Raw genomic sequence first — 21,102 nt, 5'->3', positions numbered from 1 at the left:
TCTCCACTGAAAATGGACATGTATCCAGTTGGACCAACCCAGTCAACAAATGTAAAATAAATAAATAAATAAATTTTAGGTATACCATTTATTTGAGGAATTCTGGGACAAGGCACAGTAAAATAATTAAACAATTCAATATTTATATCACCACTAAGCTGCAGGTCGTATATAGCCATCTTTACATCACTGATACATTTTCTAACTTTCAGAAAAAGTAATTTTCTTAAAAGTGTGCTCATCATTCATTCAACAACAGTTTTAGTGAGGCCATGTATTTAGTTTGATTCATGACTACAGTGGCCCTACCCTTATCAGCTTGTTTAATAACGATGTTAGTATCACATGATTACAGTGGCCCTACCCTTATCAGCTTGTTTAATAATGATGTTAGTATCACATGATTACAGTGGCCCCGCCCTTATCAGCTTGTTTAATAACGATGTTAGTATCACTCTCCAAGGTTTTCATAGCTTCATACTCATCACACTTTAAATTATAATACTTCTTTTTAACATCTTTAGCATACAACTGTCTAATTTCATTCTCACAGACATTATGAAATGCTGTTAAAACTGGATTGCTAATTGGTACAAACATGCTTCGTTTTTTACAATTCAGAACATCAGTTTGAGCATCATTTTTATACAGCAATTTCAAATTCAGAGTTCTTACAAACAGTTTTAAATCAGTCAGTGATGTCACTATATCATCTGAACTACTTGGAATAAACTTTAAACCCTTCTCCAACAATGAAATAATGGCATCTGACAAAACAAAGTCTGATAAGTTCAAAATACCCTTGTTTAAACCAACTACGTCCGTGCTGCTTTGGTGTAATGCAGTGGTCATGTGATACCTGTTTGCTCTTATTTAATTGGTGATTATTCTGTGTAATAGTATTAGCAATGATAAAGGGTTGTTACCCAAAAGCTTTGGTTTAATAAAGTTTTTGCTTGACGTTGGAGCGGTTTATTTCTGAGTCTATCGTTATTCTTCCAGTTACCACAGTATCAACCTTATTACCAGTGAATTCTTGCAATCTATAACAGACTACAGCACACCTGTATTTGTATGTTTTTCTTAAACACTAGTCCTAAATATTTCTATTCAGCTTCACTAGGCATGCCTGTTCTGCTACATTAAATACCGTCTTTCTTCAAAACCATAAATGTTAAGCTCTTGTACTTTCTCTTTCGTTGCATAATTTCTGGTTATGAGTAAATGCCATGTATGCCACTGCATATGTATTTTATTGGGTAAACATTTTAGTAAGCAAAAAAAAGGCACCAACTTAAAATGCGCAAAAGAAATGAAAAGGGTACAAATGAAACTGTAGAGAACAAAGCTGTGCAGAGTGACATATGTCTGAATGCTTGCTATCTAATAAAAGATTATTAACATAATAATTTTACTATATATGAGATGCATGGAAAGCAGTTATGCAAGCAGAGATGGGGCAGCAGCACAGCAGTGTCCTGTACAAATGAGATGTTTCTAGCTACTGCGGGTGGGTGGACATCAGGATACTCTTACTTGTGCTGGACTCATCATTTTGCTTTGAGTTGACAAAATCTCATAAGGCATATTTTCAGAACAGACCAGACCAGTTATTTACAGTACATATATACATACAAATATTTCAAGCATGGGGATTAATGCCCTTCTAGCTTAGCAATATACCAAAACACTTATTCCCATAATAAGTGTCCAGGCTGTTCTTCTATATCTTCTATAAAGACAGACAAGTAGTAACCCTGTTTTATGTATAAACTGATGCTAGAATACTTGGCGATGTATTCGGTTGTAGACAGTTGACAAAAGACAAAACTGGAATCCCAGCTACGTTTATATTGACAGATCTCTGTCAGCTGCTAGTAACTCCATTGACAAAAGAGAAAGTTACACCGTAGATATAAAGTAGTTGTTTTCATAGAAACATGGTAAGTGTGCGTGCCTAAAGCAGACCCAGTCCTCCTTCTCTGTAGCGGGACTAGACACTAACTTGCACTTGATGAACTATTGATTTTAACCGTCTTTTATTTATAAAAACTTCAAAACCCAGAATGCAAGCAGTACCGAAAGTAGTAAATTCCTAACCGCACCCCGCCCTGAAGGGAGTTTGCGCAATACCGTCAGGATGGATCAGATTTCATACCCCTCCCCTCTCCACCCTCGATTCAGACGTCAGAGACAAGCATCCCCGCCTACTAGAATGCCGTGAAGGAAGTCTGTTTCGGGCTCACTGCTGGACTGCATTCCCTAGTGTCAGGAATTTAAAGGTGTATAGCGGCACCAAGCACTTCGGAGGCGATAGCTTTACTCTTAATGCCTGTGTCTCAACGTCGACTTTCTGGATTAGCAGAATTGTATTACAGAATCAACAAGACCAACCAGCTGTCTGGCTGCAGCGTTTTGGAGCCGGCTAAAGACCCCAGGTGTTTCCTTTCCTAGTTCTCTCTTACAATAACTTAACGAACCGACTGGTCTCGGGATACCCCGTTCTTTGGCATTACACCCCGAATTTCATAACATAATGATTCTGCTTGCATGACTCCCAAATCCGACTGAAGGTACTGGGGCTGGCTATTTAAGCCGTTCTGGGTGTGAGCCGCAGTCCTTTGTGGACCCCCTCCCCCTTTGAATCCCCTCCCCATCCCTCTGCTGTTCGGATCACACTGTAGGCGACTGGGACTTGGGGGAAGTGGGATATTGCATAATAAGTTGAAACTGTTTTCTTTTTTTTTGGCTCAGTGGAGTGTTTCGAACTCAGATCGGGAGCTGTTTAACAAACTTTACTACTCATAGGAGCCCCTGATGGTGATGGAGCTGGAAAATATTGTTGCAAACACCGTGCTGTTGAAAGCAAGAGAAGGTAAAGGTTTCCGTCTCGTCATAATTTACTGATTGGCGGCTTTTTTGATCTGATGTACTGAAGTTGGGTGTCTGGTTTGCAGGTAGAAGCACAGTATTTTTCTCAACTAAGTCTAATTCAGTAGAAGTAGTACTTCCTGTCTCCTGTTGCTAGACTCATGCATTGGTGTATGTGGACAGGTAAGCATTAGTGGTCTGCACTTCTGACAGCTGCATGCAAGTTTGTAATGTAGCAGCCCAGTCTGCAACTTTGTCTTTATGTATGACCTTTCACTTGCAAAAGTATAAACATGCTACTCCATCACGTTTGTTCTGACTAAGTTTTTATTTTATGTATGTGGTCTCGATTGTATTTTTTTTTTTACATTAAGTAAAGTTACGTAAGACTTCAGAAAGGATACTAAGTTGATAAGGGTTAGTGTGGTGCAGAATAAATTTCTTTATTTGAGTTACATGGGAAATACAGCCGTTAAAGCTCATAATCATTTATCTGAAAGAAGTCTGGAATATGGTGAATTGAAAGAAGATGAAAAATTGGTCTGAATTCCTCTCGACTTTCCAGATTCTCGCAGAATGTCCATATTTTTGCCTCATGTTTGAGTCTGTTAATCATAAAAGTTGTGGTTTTCTGGCAAGTCACTGAAGATTAATACCAGAAATTTGAATCTCAGATTTCATATCTTTCAGAAAATGCATGGTAATGCAAAACTTGTTCTGGCAGCTATCTATTTGTAAGGGCAATATTTGTAATGTGTCATTATTTTTTAGGCCTTTGCACCCTTCCCTGATTTTTAGACTTTCTTCAGATTTATTGTGCTAAGAGTTTGAGGCATATGTTAATAGCTAACCAGTGAAGTGTGTCTTTGCCCTTGTACTTGACTAGACCTCTTAACCTTTGTGAACTCTGGTAGGTCAGATACCTTTATTTTAGTTTAGTTTAGTGCAGTTTTTTTATTTTAATTTGTTCAACATGGTAGAGCACTGATCCTGATGGAGAATTTCCAGGTTCAACCTGGGTGAGAAGACAAAAAAAAATCCGGAAAAAAAATTGTTTATCACAATCCAGTATGCTAGAAGGAATGTGTACAAGAGGCTGCAGTCCTAGGCAGCTTATGTACATTTTTAGTATCTGCAGTGTTTACAGTTAGGTTGATGTTCATTTATACACTATGAGCATTAAAGTTAGGTTGTGATGTGGGAGGGATAGAAGAGAAGGTTAAGTATGAGTTAAGTAGTCTTGGGTAGTACTGTAAAGTATATGGAGTACAGATGTTAGTTGTTGAGATGTGTAGTATGAAGTGTAAGTGGAAGGGACTAGAGTAAGGGATAGTAGATGTCAGCTGAGAAGAAAATGGGGAGTGTGGAAGTGATAGGATCGGGAATGTTTGATATGTAGTATTTTGAAGGGAATAACTTTGCAGTGCTGAACAGATATGGCCTTCATGTAATACATTGCTTAGTAAAGCATTTTATATGTTGCTTACTTGTGAAGAAAAGTTTGAGTTTTGTGTAGAACAAGATTGTTTTCGGTTTTGCTATATGCTTGTCGGATTAAGCACCATTACACGGCATATATAGTTAATTGAGTGGGTTCTTAGTTTTGTCTCATATAATCCAGTTATCCCTTCATTTTAAGTATGTCTTATTTGATGAAATGCTGTGATTTGTTTACATCTACTGTACATAAACACTTTTGTTTACTAAAGCATGAACTTGAGTAGAATGTGTAAGTGTGTGTGTGTGTGTGTGTGGGTTTGTTTACATCTACTGTACATAAACACTTTTGTTTACTAAAGCATGAACTTGAGTAGAATGTGTAAGTGTGTGTGTGTGGGTTTGTTATATATTCAGTCATACCTCTCAAACTCTTAGCATAAGAAATCTGGAGAAAGCCAAAATAATGGGGGCAAAGGCCCAAAATAGGGTCAAATTTTAACTGTTGCTCTTATTAACATAGAAGGTTGCTAGAATTTCTAAAGGATATGAAGTTTAAAAATCAATTGTTATTATTTAGTGGCATCAGTCCTCATTGTTTTGCCAGAAAGCCACAAATTTTATGAAGAACAGAGCAAACATCTGGACATTCTGCATAAATCTGGACATTTGAGAGGCTTGCATTCAGTAAAGTTACAGAAGGACTTTTAGAAAGGATAATAAGTTGATATGAGTTAGTCTGGTGCAGAATTAGCATAGTTGCTGCTGATTATGAACATTTGAGTTACATGGGAAACACAGTAGTTAAACTTTATAATCCTTCATCTGTTTGTAAAACTGAGGATGGAAAATCCATAATTTATTAGTGTATTTAGTATGTTTCCCCCATTTTCGTGACAACATGTGTTTTCATGATTGCATTGAATGTAAGTGTTTAAGAAAAGGATCAAGGAGGTGTGTTTTGCTGTTAATTTGTGACCGTGTAAAATCTTTTGTCTTAACTGATAGTAAATGTGAGTGTTCCCTACATACATCTGATCACCACCATATTGCTTTTTTGCCATCTAGTTTTTATGGTAGCACTCAACATTTCAAGAAATATAATTTTGAAAGTTAACTATAATGTATCGGTTACTGTATAATGTTGACTGGCCATCTGAAGGTGTTTTGCTCTGGCAGTAATTTTGGCTACTCTAAATCTGAGCATATACTGAAACATTGTGCAGAATCCACTGCTAATGAGAAAATGATTTAGTAAAAAGGTAAAGACTTATAAACATTTACAAGAAATTTCCTTGCAGTTATAACAAAAAGAAAGTGAACTGGATAAGCAAATGTCTAAAACTACAGATTATTATCAAACTCCATTCCTCTTATGAAAAAAACTTTAATACAGTGTAGGCAAATTAGTAAAATCCTAAATAACAACATATTGTTTCACTGATTAAAGTAAGTAACATGTTTATAAAAGCTCCTAATTTAATAGTTAAGAAATTTAGCCAATCATTTGTGAACTTGTAGCATCAGTAAGCAAGTCCAGACTTGAGATGAGTAGTGGTAGCAGGTTGATCTAGCTTTTCTATGTTCCAGTTTCATTAATGACATCACAATGAAAGTACTGCATGGAATTAAAAAGTCAACATCTGTGGAGTCTGCTACGATTTTGTAAAGTAATGAAAAGGGATACCATTGTACCAAAGATTGACATTTAACAACTTGATATACTTTGGAACTGTTCTCAGTTCCAAAAACTATCCCTGGAAAATTCCTCATGTCGCTCCAGGTTATGAAAAGGGTAGCAGGGATGCTGTGAAAAATTACCAACCCGTTTAACATTTATTACAAGTAAATGTTTTGAGAGGTACATTTCTAAACTTATATGTAGTAATGGCAATCTTGAGATGATAGAGCTATTTCAACATGGGTTTTAAAGGGTAAATCTACCCAGACAAATTTCATTGAATTCTACGAAAACACAAGCAGTGGATGTAGAAGTCTTGTCAGCTATAGTGCACTTAGACATGGCAAAGGTATTTGATTCTCCTTCCAAATCAGGTAATATCCAATGCTATGATTCAAGTCGGCATTAATCCCTCCATTAGGAAATGCCTCCTGTTTTGGCTTGCTGATAGCACACGATTAGTTATAATTCAAGGTAAAAAATGTGATCCCCTTCTAATGAGTATTGGTACTTCTCAGAGATTGTTTTTGGGTTCCGTTCTGTAAAACATTGTCTTACCAACTTTCCCTAGGGACAATGACTGCTGGTTTAGCAAATATGCTGATTACATAAAGATTTTTTTTTTGTTGTCACTAATGACAGTGATATGCTACCTATATATATATATATATATATATATATATATATATATATATATATATATATGTACTCCTCCCTGGTTAAATCCAATCACAAGCTAATCACCTTGGAAATCTACATCCTTCCCACCCCCAACAAAGGTAACCACCATAAAAAACTTCTCCAAAGCTAACTTTGGGCTCCTAAAAACAGAAGTGGCTAACTTCATGGCACCCATGCAAATGGAGAATAGTTGCTTGACTGCATTCACCAATGCACTGTACAAACACATACACAAATGGATGGATCTTGCCATACCCAATAGAACTAAGACGCTCTCCTCAAATAAAAAAAAAAAAAAAGGAAGCCAATCTGGTGGTCCCCTGCTATAAACAAACTCTACAACTTAAGGAGGAAACTGATGTGGAATAAGGCAAAGTCCCAATACTAGAAAGACTCCCTTATCAGCCTCAGCAAAAGGTTGAGATCCCTCATCAAATCCTCTTAAGCTAGCTATGAAAACAGAATTGCAGCAGATAGTAAAGACAACCACAAGGCCTTCTATAGTTATGTAAAGAATCTCCATGGCAATACCCAGATTTTCTCTGAGCTACTGCACAATGGTATCCTATACCTAGCCAACAGATATTGCAAATGTACTGGCAAACAGATTCAGTGCTAACCTTACCCCTCCCCCCAAAGGACCAATCACAATACCAGTAGATTGCCAAGCACCCACCATTACTGCTGCACAGGTTAAAACAGCACTGTCCACGGCCAAAAATACAGCTTCTATGGGACCTGACAGTATCCCTGGCTGTGTTCTACATGAAATACAGAGTGAACTGGCACCTCACCTGTGTGTCCTGTTCAGTCACAGCCTCACCTCAGGCTTTGTCCTCACCCAATGGTCACTGCTACAGTCATCCCTCTCCACAAAGGAGGAGCGACTACAGACCCCGGGAACTATCGCCCCATTAGCCTGACGAGTCTGATATGTAAAGTTATGGATGGAACGCATCATCGTGGACCCAATAAACAAGGATATAGGGAATCTCCAAACTCTGGATCCTACACAGTTTGCTTTTGTGAAGGGTAGATCATGCCTGCTCAACTTGGTTGACTTCTTTGAGTCAGTCACCAGAGCTGTGGATGAAGGTAAGGTGGTTCATACAGCCTACCTTGATCTGGCCAAGGCCTTTGATACCATTCCCCACTCGGAATCATAGAAAAACATACTAAGCTAGGCATCAACCCCTATATCACTAGGTGGGTTGCAAACTGGCTCACCGATAGAACCCACAGTGTGAAAGTAGCTGACTCCAAGTCAGACTGCCGAACAGTCACGAGTGGAGTCCCACAGGGTTCGGTCCTGGATCCTCTCCTGTTTGGTATCTCCTTCTCTGCAGTCCAGGCCAACATGAAGGGACTCTGGCTGACAAAGTTCGCAGATGATTGCAAGTTGGGAGTTATTATTACCTCCCCAAGTGATGCCGACATCCTACAGAAAGGCCTCGATGAGGCCAACGACTGGTGTCAGAACCATGGCCTTAAGCTCAGTGCCAAAAAATATGTCTTCATCCCCTTTGGGAAAAATCCAGTTCTCTTGAATTACCACATTGATGGTAGTCCATTGAGCACAGAAGGTGTTATAAGAGATCTGGGAACACAGGTTGACAGCAACCTCTCTTTTGACCACCACGTTGCCACTGTGGTCAGAAAGTCCTTCTATGTGGCACATCTCATTTCTAAGGGTTTTGCATCCAGGAAGAAAGAGGTCATTGTCTCTCTCTCTACTCTTCCCTCATTAGGCCAGTCATTGAGTACAACGTCCCATTTGGCATGTACCTCACTAGATACCTGCAACAACTGGAGAGGCTGCAAAAGTACCTCACAAAGAGGATCCTAGGCCTTAAACACTTGTCCTATATGGACAGACTTAAAAAAACTCCAACTATTCTCTGCCTCATATCACCTGCTTGGACGTGATCTCTGCTTTACTTACAAAGCCATGTCTGACCCAGCTCTGTTAGAAATGCTACATCTAAAGAAATCACAACCTCACTACCACAATCAACAGAACATACTGGAGGGACAGGTTCTTAACCCAGAGACTGCCCATGCTATGGAATAGACTTCCCATACATGTCAAGCAGAGCACCTCACTGGCCCTCTTCAAGAGAAAATCTTGATGAGAAATAGAAAATTCACCCCAGGGATCACTCCAATGGCTCTACTTGATAGAGACACTAGGAACTAAGGTTGAGTGGCACGATGGCAGGGTAATCCTATGGGCTAGGCTTGTAAAGGCTCCAGGGCCATTAGCCTAGTACATGTCTATGAACCTTTTAATAATTGTTTGTCTGCTGTTAGCCTCTGGGCTGAGTCTACTGGTATAAAATTTAGTACAAAAAATGTTTGGTAATGCACTATGGTAAGTGTGTGATTAACCACCCCATACATGTCTCCTCATCTATTTTTAAATGTTGTTGAGAGCTGTAAAGACTTAGGAATTCTGATCACTAATGATTTTTCTCTTAGCAAATGTTGATGTGATTAAATAAGTTCATAGGTGTTTACTAGGCTAACGACCACAAGGGCCTTTTTAAGCCTAGTCATGCACCCCAAATCTCTGACAAGTTCTGGTACCCTTGATAAATGTAAGCAGGAGCTTGGGCATGAAACATTTACAAGCAGGGACCTGGGAGATGAACCATTTACAGGTTACCTGTGTCCATTAGAGACATAGGTGCCAAGCCAGGGATGAATTTCCTCTTCCCTATCCAGTTGTCTAAGTTGCGCTTGAATTGGGTTAGGGAAGAACTCTGCTTCACATGGATGGGGAGCCTGTTCCAGAGACGGGGTAGTCTCTGGGATACATACCTGTCTTTCCAGCAGGTTCTGTTTATATCACAGGCAAGGTTTGTCTTTTTAGAACAGGTCATTCTGGTGCTGTTTGTTTGACTGATTTGCAAGAGGTCCATCAGAGTGGGGTCTGACAATGCCCTATATGCCAGGCATAGATTTCCCTTCAGTTGCCTGTAGGGAACAGAATACAGGGAATAGGTTGTGGGACAGTCTGCATAGGGCATTTTACTTACATCCTGTATTCTTTTAGTAAGGAACCTCTGTGGACATTTCATCTGTTGGACGTGCTTGGTTAGGTACATATGAAAGGGGGCATTGTAGTCAGTGGTAGCTCTGATGAATGCCAAATACCATGGAACAATGACTTCCTTGGGCCTAAATGCCATACCTTTGTTTATAAGTTGTGCGGCATATAATGATTTCCTCACTACTGTAAGACACTTGATGGTCAAAGGCTAGATTACTGTCTGTGTTTCCCCAAGTCCCTGACTACTGGATCAACTCTAAGGGGTGTGTTGTCAGTATGATATTTACCAGGGGTGGATGACTTCCTGAAGAATACTATTATGCATTTCTTGGCATTTAGTTTAAGTCCATGGGTCTGACACCAGTTGTTTGTCTGTGTCAGCCCTTTCTGGAGAACATTGGTGTTGATGAGGGATTCAATGACAGCTTCAAATTTGCAATCATCTGCAAATGTAGTCAGCCATTGACATTGGCCTTAACTTCAGAGAAGTAAATGCCAAGAAGGAGTGGTCCAAGGACTGATCCCTGAGGGATTTCACTTGTGACTAGCCTCTTTGTAGAGGTGGACTTCCCAATTTTAACTTCTTGGGTCCTGTCTGTGAGCCATTTGGCTATCCACCAGGAGACATACGGGTTTGTACCTAACCTCTTGAGTTTTTCAACAGTGCCTGAGTGGGGTATTGTATCACTGCTCTGGCCAGGTCAAGGTAGGCAGTGTGAATCTTTTTGTCCTCATCCATTGCTTTAGTGACCTTCTTAAAAAAGTCCACCAAGTTGAGTAGGCATGACCTGCCCTTGATGAAACCAAACTGGGTTAGTTCCAGTGTCTGGAGGTTTACTGTATCATTATTGATAATTTCCATGATGATTTTTACCATGGCTTTGCATATAAGACTAATGAGACTTATGGGTGTGTAGTTTCCTGGGTCTGTAGATGACCCACCTTTATGCAGAGGGATGACTGTTGCGGTTCTACATTCACGAGGCATGAAGCCCTTTTGGTGGCTACAGTTAAATAGCAATTCCAGAGGGCCTGATAGGTCATGTTTCGTGTTATTTAGAAGGCAGCCTGGGATACTGTCTGGGCCCATTGATGCAGTGTTCTTGGCATTAGAGAGAGCATTAAGGACCTGGTCTCTAATGATAGCAGGGAGATTTATATTTGGTATTTCCTGAGGGAAGGTTGAGGGGAGAGAGGGGGGTATAGTTGGAGCTGAATTTGTTGGCCAGTAGGTTTGCTATATCTTCTGGATTTTTTAATTTCTCTTAAGTCTTTTGGATTTCTAATACCATAATGGGAATGGACCCCTTTCCTAAGTCAAACTATGATTAAAGTTCATGAAATTAGTATTGTTCTGATCTTTGATGTCAGCCAGAAGTGCTCTTCACAGCACCCACAATGTGGCCAGTAATGACTCCTTCTGCAGTTCGTATGGAGTTATATGTATTGGTAACATATCCAAGTACGATTGTAGATTTTTTTTTTGTAAGACCTGTTGCTCCTACTACTGTTGGAACTGTCTGGGTATCTGTCTTCCACATTGCCCTTGTTTCTGCCTGCAAATCCTGATATTTTATGACTTTGTATCTCTCTGTATGCACTGTAGTCACTGCGTGTAGCGATTTCAGTTATCAATGCTATTTTTGTCTTTTCATGGGCCACTATATCTGTCTTTTGAACTGTTGGTAATGGGTGATCCCATGTGATGCAGACTTCATCATTTTCTATGATGCTTTGTGGCTCACGTTTCCGGTGTTTTTCAGCCACTTCAGTACCATAATGTTTGCACAATCCCCAGTGCAGCTGTCTTGCCACATTGTTATGCCTTTCAGTATAAAGTCCTTTTGCCATTAGTATGTCACAACCAGCAACAAGGTGTGCATCTGTTTCCAATTCTGTTTTACAAAACCTATATTTGTCTGTTTCTCCCACATGTTCAATGGACTTTGTGAAAAACAGGGTCCACCTCGCGAAGGTACTCACCAAGACTTGAGGATGAATTCATTTTCAGCAGTACTACTCACCTTTGCTTGCTGACTTGTCATCTCTCCATTCGGACCCACATTCTGGCTCAGTGTAGGTGGTTCTGTTTACAATGAGGCCTGCTTGCAGTTGTGTATTGCCTTTGAGATTGCAGACATAGTTAAAGAATGCCTTGTGGTTGTCCTTGGCCTGGGAGGCCAAATTTACCTCAAATTTGGCTTTGGTAGACTTTATTTGTCCTCTGAGTTTTGTTTAGTTTGAGAGTGCTTTTTTATCCTGCATGATGCTGCACCTCCTAATTTTTGCCATGATTTTCTTCCTTCTGTTGTACAGCCTGTTGAATTTGTGAGTCCACCAGGGTGCTTTGTTTTTTGTGTTAGTTCTGTACTTCTTCCTGGAGGGTACATCTTCCTCTATGCAGCTATTAACATGGCTGTATAGTGTTTCTATGAACAGTTCTCCATGAGCAACAATGTTCTCAGGGTTTATGGGGGCTTCAGATTTTGCCACGTTATCACGTAGTAGCAGGAAGTTAGCCTTAGAGTAATTCATGAATATCCCAGTGTTAGTTGGGGGTTCAGGTTATATTTTTACTTCAAAGGTGACCATTTTGTGGTCTGACATACAAAAGAAGACATTACACTAGGGAAGTGTGCAGCACTCTCCCATATTAGTGAGGACTAGATCCAGTGTGGTTGCACCCCTGGTTGGTGTATTGACAATCTGGTCCAGGGAGGTTGTGTTTACAAAATCTAAGAATCTCTGTGCCAATATGTTTGGTGTTGTATAGAATTCCCAGTTAATAGTGGGGTAATTAAAGTCACCCATGAATATGGTATTGGGTTGGATGGTGAGTGTTTCCGATAAGTTTAAACACATAGTATGGATTTCCTGGGTCATAGAGGGGACCTATAGCTTGCAATGAAGTGATAATGGTATTCTGCCTATGTCATTTGAACATGTAGTAGCTCAAGTGCATTGTCCTGTTTGACCAGCCTTGAGGTATGTTTATTTTTGATGTAAATCGAGACACCTCCACCTTTAGTTCCCTGTCTGTGTAGTAAATGGTCTAAATGTGTAGTAGGCATTATAACCTTACACTGTTGGTGTGCTCTCTGCAGCTTTAAACCATGTCTCAGTGACTGCACAGATGTCCGCATTCTCTAGGGTGAGGAGAACTACTGGGGGTGGAGTTTTTTATTTAGACTCCTAGCACTGAGCAGTAATACCTTTAGATTTTCTTGGTTTTTATTTGCTGTGTTGGAAATACTGTCAGTTTGGCATTGTCTTTTTTGTACTGTGGAGGAAAACAATGTTTTAGCTAATATTAGAAAGCCTAGAGGGGAGAGGTGCAGACCATCTTTGGCAAAGCAGCATGGTTTCTTGACCATTTCCTTCCATGCAGATAAATATGGCACCCCCTTAGAATGACACCACAAACTAAACCAATTATTTAAGTCATTCATCTTTTGTTTGTATTGTGACATCATCCTTGGAAGAAGGTAAAATGCTGCTCAGTGCTAGGCTTCTACCAGTCTGGGAGAAATTCCGAGAGTTCCATGGTGTCTCTCCATATATTCTAGGGAGGTACATCTCAGGTCATTTACACCCATATGGACTATGACTGAATCATACAGGTACTTGTGGTCCAGTGACCTGAGTGCGTGCATAATGTAGAAAGTATGCAATGACTTTGTGCAATGGTAAAAGAGTTTTACTACTAGGGATAGCAGTTGCATGGGTCTGATTTGTAGTTCCTACATACATCCAGTTTAAGAGTATAACAACAGTTTTTGCTTTTGTAACGATTCAGCTGTTCAGTTCTGGAAAGTGTACAGAGGTGTTTCACAAAGAAAAAACATTTGTCCTCAAAAGAAAGATGTAAAGCATAAAACCTTTACTCCTTACACTACCACTACATTTAGGACAGAATGTTGGCCTGAAGGTACTTTATGATTCTTTTTTAAAGTAGAGTTATAACATAAAATTAAAATAGATAACAGTTTCCTTGAGGTATAACCACTTAAAATTACTTATGTCATTAGTGAAAACTAGTTCAAGACAAAACTTCATGACTATGATAATTTTAGCATTATGGGATACAATCCTTGTACAAATTAGAATGCTAAGTAGTCTTGGTTTATATTAGTAAGAATTGGATAACTGGGTGGGAATTTGATTTATAATCCTGTATTGGCGGAATCAGTGTTTCTTCCTCAAAAAATGTTTTATTTTTCAAATACAGTTGAAGAAATTCCATAGTATTTGTATATAACGTCTTAATAACTATGTACACTATTTACATGAGCCTGACATGAATAATAGAGCTCAATATATACAATTACTTTATAGGTATAACAATCCAGTTATCAGAGTGTATCTGTTCAGTTATTGTAAAGTGTCAGTCAGTGGTAAGACTTTTATTCCATGGATTGTTAGTAAATGGCTTAGGATGAATCCTTAATTCTTTAATTTTAATTTCCAACAATGTTGTGGTCTTCAGTAGGTTGTAGAAGTCTTCCAAAGTCGGAATTGTGTTTGTATTCCATCTTCTTGTTATACACTTCCTTGAGATTGCAAGTTTTGTCCATACTAGATACATATTTGACTCATTCAAATGAGGACCTTTGTGCACATTTAATAATACTAGAGCTTTAGATAAGTTAAACGATTCATTAAATAAAGCTTGTAAAAAGCTTTTAGTAGCATTCCAAAATGGCTTAATTTTAAAACAGTCGAAAAAAAGTGATTCCAATCTGCATTGTGTATTTGCTCACACTTCTAACATATTCTCTTTGTGGAAGAATTAATTTTAATAATTCTATCTGGAGTTAAGAATTCTTTGTGTAAGCAGTTCCAATTAAAAACTTTCCAGTGTTGCGTAAAGGATATATGTTTTATTGATAGTAAAATATTTGATTTAATTTCTTCAGTTAGCTGTAATGAGTGTCCTTTTGTTATATAATTCCAATATGAAGATTTGGGTGTTGTTTTATAATTCATCAATATCTTTTAAAATTTCAAAATACTATTTCCCATGTCATAATCATTATATATGGTTTCATATAGGTATTTTGTAAGTTTAGGTATTTCTTTAAATGAAGAATTACTAATTATTCTGCATAAATCTTGCGAATATGTCAGAATGCTTTGCATAGTTAGCCAATCTTGTTGTGGAATTTTGTATGTTGTTTCTATTGTTTGCATATCCAGAACTTTTAGTTCTTTGATACATTGAAACCAATAACCAGCAAACAAATCCTTTCTGTTCCCAGGAATTAATTATTTCTCTGTGTATTTTATGTGGATAGCTCTTTGCAACTATGAATGGTGTTAAAAGATCAAACCAGATTTTTAACTCTATATTTGCATTAATAATTTTCCTAAATGAGTCAATGTAATAAATAATCATATGAGTTTTAGTGGGCTTAGTTATGTTATATTGCATACTAATACATAATATGTGCCATGGCAAATTGTTTTTATCTGTCATTTGAAATTTTGTTTGTAAATCAAATTAATTTATTGATAGTACAGGTAGTAATTCCTTCCAATTTGCAGAATAGTTTGAACTTGTCCAATCTGAGATTGTTTTAGATATTGATGCTTTTATATATGTTTCTATATCAGGAAACTTTAATCCTCCCTGTTTCCATGGTCTGATATGATGTATTAAAGCTATTCTGTTTCTTTTAGGAAACCATAAAAATTTTATTAGGCATGAGTTTATTTCTTTGAGTTTATTCTTTTCTGGTAACAGTTGTAATGCCAAAGCTATATGTAGAATCTTGGGTAATAAAACCATTTTTATTAACTGTAGTCTATTTTTTAATGTTTGTTCCACTTTTCCACAGAGATTTTAACTGTAGTGATATTATTGCAGTTTTTTTAGACTAATTCATTATTATCCTTGCATAACTCAATTCCTAGATATTTTAAGGTAGATTCTTGTTTCCCTATAATGTGATTCCCCTTCTTCTGCAATTCTTTTTTTATTTAAAAAATAAAAATTTTGATTTTGATTTATTGAAATGGAATATTGACTTCCTGTAAAATGTGTCAATTAAAATATGTAATTCTTCTAATGTCTCTCTTGTATTGCATAATGTTAATAATATGTCATCAGCAAAGAGCATTACTTTAGAATTGGATTGTTCATAAACATGTACTGCTTTGATTTTTGTATTGTTACGTATTGAATCTGCCAGTATTTCAATAGCCAAAGCAAATAGAATCAGTGACATGGGACATCCTAGTTTAGTACCCCTTGTTATATGTATAGATTCAGAGGTGAAAGGACCTAGCTTAATGTGCGCTAAATTATTTGTATAGATATTCTTTAGTAGATTAACAAAGGAACGAGGAAATTCAGGTAACACCAGAATTTTGAATAAATAGTCCCAATTTAGGGAATCAAAGGCTTTCTCTATATCTAAGCCAATTATGAGATTTTCTTTATTAACATAATCTACAAAAGAAATTATCCTTTTAATATTGTCGTGTGTGTCTATGATATATAAATCCAGTTTGATCATTATTTGTCATTTTGGATAGTGGTATTTTCATTCTGTTAGTTAATATTGTCATAAATATCTTATAGTTATTATTTAATAATGATATAGGTCTATATGAGGTACAGAGGTTTGGGGATTTGTTTTCCTTTAGGATTGGTGTGATTAAGTAAGATCTCCAAGAGGGTGGTATTAAAGCTTGTGACTGAATTTCTAATAAAGTTTTATGGAAGAGGGATAGTATCTTTGAAGGAAAATGTTTATATATTTCCATAATTATGCCATCTATACCTGGAGCTTTATTATTTTACCCTCTTTTATTGTATCTGTAATTTCTTTGTCGGATATGGGTGCTTGCAGATCTAGTTTTCATTTTTCTGGTATTTTTTTTATATTAGAACATTTTTCTTCTAGATTTAATTGATCAATATGTATATTTTCTTTTTGGAAATGTTCCATATAGTGATTTCTATAGGCATCAAGAATGTCACCTATATACAAGATATTTTTCCCTTTCTTTTCATGGAAGATGCTTTTAATGTTATTAGCTTTTGATTGTAATTTGATTCTTGTGGATAAATTATCTAGATATTTGGGAGAAGTGGCCAATGTATTCATTTTTAGTTTTTCTAAAGCTAAACTAGTTTTATGTGTTAGTACTTCTACTTTCTTTTTTATCTCCAAATGATTTTGATTTTTTTCAGCTTTTACTGACAAAAGTTTGGATTGTAGCTCTAATAATTCAGAATCCCATTCTCTGATTTTTGTATACCAAGTTAGGGTTTTACCATATTGTTTTATTTATCTCTGTGTGTAATTAATATCTAAGAAGAACTGTAATTCAGATAATAACCAGGGTTTGAACTCTTTAATTTTTTTTATATATGCTGGAATTCTGGAAGATTAATGGCTTGTACCCATTTTGAAGTTTTCGTATCAATGATTTGTGGTCTGAAAAGGGGCAGGGAGTGATTGAGAAATTAATGATTTTAGACTGTAAGTCATAGGCAGCAAATATTTTATCTATTCTAGTTTGGGTACCAAATCTGTGATCTTTATGGGAAAACAACAAAGATTTATCTTCGTTAAATTTGAAAGTATCTACAAGATGAAATGATTCTACCCACTTGTTTAAAGCTTTTGATACAGCAGATGTAAGCAACAGTTTTTTATTTGTAGTTTCAGGAATGTCAAATATGCAGTTAAAATCTCCTCCTAATATTAAGTTGCCTTTATAATTATTGGAAATTAAATCCAAGTGTTTTTAACAGTTTCTGATCCAATGCCTGAGAACCAGTATAGATTGACTAGGGTCCATATTCTGTTATTATATTTAACTATTACTAATGCCATAATGCCTTCTTTATCTTCATACTTATAATTATTTCTGGGTTAATCACATTTGTTTTCCATAAAATTACCCCTTTTGTCTTTGTCTTATAAGTGGATTGCTCCAATACCATATATTCCTTAGGATTCCATTTGTAATTGTCATTTGTTTTTAAATGAATTTCTTGAAGGAAGACAATTTGTGCTTTGTTCAGTTTTAAATATTTCAGTAGATTTGATCTCTTGTTAGGATTGTTTAAGCCATTGGTATTTAAAGATAATTAAGTTAAATCTATTTTAGGTTATCTGTGGAGGTGCTGCGGTAGCGTTGTCGCCTCACAGTTAGACGTTGCCCATTCGATTCTCAGTTAGAGCATCTTCTGTGTGGCGACATGCGTGAATGGGCATTCCTTTGTTGAAGGTTGTGCGTTAGGCCCAACAGTCCAGCACATAAAAATCTACTGCCAATCATTAGCGGACCGGAGTTCTGCTGTGGTGACCCCTAACCGGGAAAAGCCGAAAGACACAAACAAAGACTATGTATTTTTTGTTTTATTTTTGACTAGTAAACATTTTCCTCTGATAACTATAAAGTATATGTTTGAGCTTTTAAAGGAAATTATCAGTTTTATACTTTTGAGTGTTTACCAAGAAAGTAATGTTTTGGTCAGGCATACTAAAAATGTTTTTGTGAAATAAATTTAAACTAATAAATGTTAACAAAACTAAGATCCACACTAGCAATGGAATGAAAATCATTCCTAATCTGATGGATAAACCTAAGTCCATCAGATTGTCACTCATATCTGGACAATCCAGAACATCTGAGCTCCATAAATTGAATTGTCATATGGAGAATATTTGTAATAGGAATAAGCAATATGTGTATTATTTTGAACAGATGTACTATTTGTAGAGTAGACAGAATTCTAATACAGTATAAATGTCTACTTATTGTATAAGCAATTAATATTTACATGAAAGATAGATGACAAGCAATTCACTCATAGTAAAGTATGATGTATCATATATAAAACCTCAGTAAAAGATTATAGCACACAGTTATTTAACATATTCACCCTTATTGGTGAAGTCTTTCAAAACGTATTACTTAATATAAATACATGGTAATAATATTTATGCTTAGTGTTTATAACATAATGTATTTTACTGGATATATCAGAAGTTATATTTCATTTTTTTGCCAGCATTTAAGTAATCACTTTGTTTGTTGCTAACTTACTTAAAGCATCAAGTTTGTTGTATGTGAACATTGCATTTTAATTATCAATGCACCCCCCCCCATTTCCTACACATAAGGATTTTCATATCTGCCATTTCTTATTATAAAATGAGAGTGAAGTTATAGGTTAAAAACAACAGATTTACTTATTGTGATTAATGATTACAAGTTCCCTTTCCATATTCATAAATTGCCATTTTATGGCATATACTGAAAGTTTTTATATATGAATGGCAACATTCTGTTTTGTATAAACAGCAAAGGTTAATCTCAATTTAATATTATTTGTTCAGAATGTGATTGTTACATTCTTTGACATTCCAAGTTTAGGCTTCTATTGTTTCCCTTGAACAACTTTTGTCAGTTTGATGTCATATATAAAACATTAGTTACCATGGTTAACAGCTTAAGTATTATGTATGGTCAAGATGTATTACAAAACCACAATTCAAGTTAAAGCAATTATGTGACTTGTTATGCACATTTACTTGTATGAGAAAATCATCATGCTTGCCCTTGATGTTCAATAAAGTGTATGTCATTTACAACAAGTTAAAACAATAGTGTTGTTATACACAAGCCCATGTTATTAAACTGTCTATTGTCAATTTAATACTATTTGTTCAAAATATGATTGTTACATTCTGTGACATTTAAGTTCAGGCTTCTATTTCTCTTGAACAACTTTGTGAGTTTGATGTCCTGTATAAAACATTAGTTACCTTGGTAACCGCCTAAGTATTATATGTGGTCAAGATGGGTTACAAAAACTACAATTCAGGTTAAAGCAATTACATGACTTGTTATGCATATTTACTTACATAAGAAAGTCATCATGCTTCCCCTTGATGTTCAATGTAGTGTATGTCATTTATGACAAGTTAAGACAGTAGTGTTATTATACACAAGACCATGTTATTAAATCCTGTCTTTAATATCTAAATTCAGCAGACTGCTTCATCTTGTATGACTATTATATATTTTATGTCTAGATTTACTAAAATCATATATTACATAACTATTATGTGTTTTTTGGCTGTTGCTTAGTTATTTGAGAGACCACAAGCTGTAATGTTTATTTTTATTAGCTCCTTCCAAGCATGTTTATACAGTCCATAGACTTTAAATTATGAGACCCTTCTAGTTTCTTATTTGTTATAAGTATATTTCCATCCTTACATACACACATATCAGTACTTCAAGCACGGGCAACAATGCCCATCAGTTTTGCCAGAATAACATTCGTTCATGTGGTGTGTCCAGGCTGTTCTTAAAATATCCAAACCAATAGTTGTCCTGTTCTATGCAGTGGCCACTCTGCCAGTGAACCACTCAACACACTTTCCATTCCCACAGATATTTCCACAAAGGAAATCTGATGACTCTCTAGCATTTCCCGGCAACTCACAACACCCCCAGAATCAGCTTTCCCCATATTCCCAACACGTCCGAGCAAGCTCACCTCCCAGACCACTGCAAAGGGTACTGCACAAGACCAAGTGCTCTTAGTCTTTCACAATAACTCAGACTACCACTCTTATGTAAGTCTTTAATGTGTTTGGACCAAAATACATTTTAAATATAAAATTGTGTTTATTTATTTATTAAATTTTTTTTATCAAGAATCAACTTAATGAGCTAAACAAAGTGTTGGGAGACCATTGATATGTGTACATGTGGTTTAAAACAACATATACATATATATATATATATATAAATAATGTATATATATTTTTTTAAACCAAAAACTTCATTGCTGAGAATCATCTTAGAGGCTCCTTAGAGCCATTAAGCATTATTGTAACTCTGTCTCCGTTACCATAGCAACCTGGGAGCGTCTGTTTCTGTTAGTGTGTCTGTGTACTGCATACCAGAGGCTTGCAATGCACCTGAAGCAAAGCTTCACTTCACTTCACTGCAACTTCAAGCCTAAATTCCCTCTCTTTCAGCTAAAAAAAAAAAAAACTCCCAGCAAGCCGCCACAACAAGAGACAACACACTCTTTCAGCCCTCCCACCTCTCACTCAGCAGACCTGCAAACAAACCATTCTCTGCTAGAATATCCCAAATCTCAGTTCTATCCACCCCCTTCCCCTGGATCCAGGCTAAAACACCAAATGTCTCTTCCTAATACACAAGCATCAGTAAACCTCATTCACAAGCCATAACCCCCAGCTTCCCAGAGACAAAAATGGCAACATATAACAGCTGCCAGACACAGTTACATCCACACATGCCATGTCAGGCTTAATCAAACAGCACTCGAAGCTATGATACCTGCCATAATTGATATTAATTATGTTTAGACAGAATA

At 36.6% G+C, this 21,102-nt stretch overlaps 1 protein-coding gene across 2 annotated transcripts in view; it reads left to right on the top strand.

The window, feature by feature from the left end:
• Nucleotides 1-2,202: 2,202 nt before the first annotated feature.
• The window catches only part of LOC122812057 (G protein-coupled receptor kinase 5-like), a 1,528,223-nt gene continuing 1,509,323 nt past the window's right edge, over nt 2,203-21,102 (top strand). The window contains exon 1 of one of the 2 annotated variants that reach the window (XM_044084306.1): nt 2,203-2,875. In XM_044084306.1, coding sequence (XP_043940241.1) covers nt 2,818-2,875 — 58 coding nt within the window. In that variant the 5' untranslated portion in view covers nt 2,203-2,817. The remainder of the gene's footprint in view (nt 2,876-21,102) is intronic. The other variant, XM_044084307.1, reaches the window with a different exon arrangement.

This window comes from Protopterus annectens, chromosome 9.part0 (genome assembly GCF_019279795.1).
Source record: "Protopterus annectens isolate FY-2018-M chromosome 9.part0, PAN1.0, whole genome shotgun sequence".
NCBI lineage: Eukaryota > Metazoa > Chordata > Ceratodontiformes > Protopteridae > Protopterus > Protopterus annectens.
The sequence above is the reverse complement of the archived record's forward strand: the minus strand, read 5'-3'. Positions and strand labels throughout refer to the sequence as shown.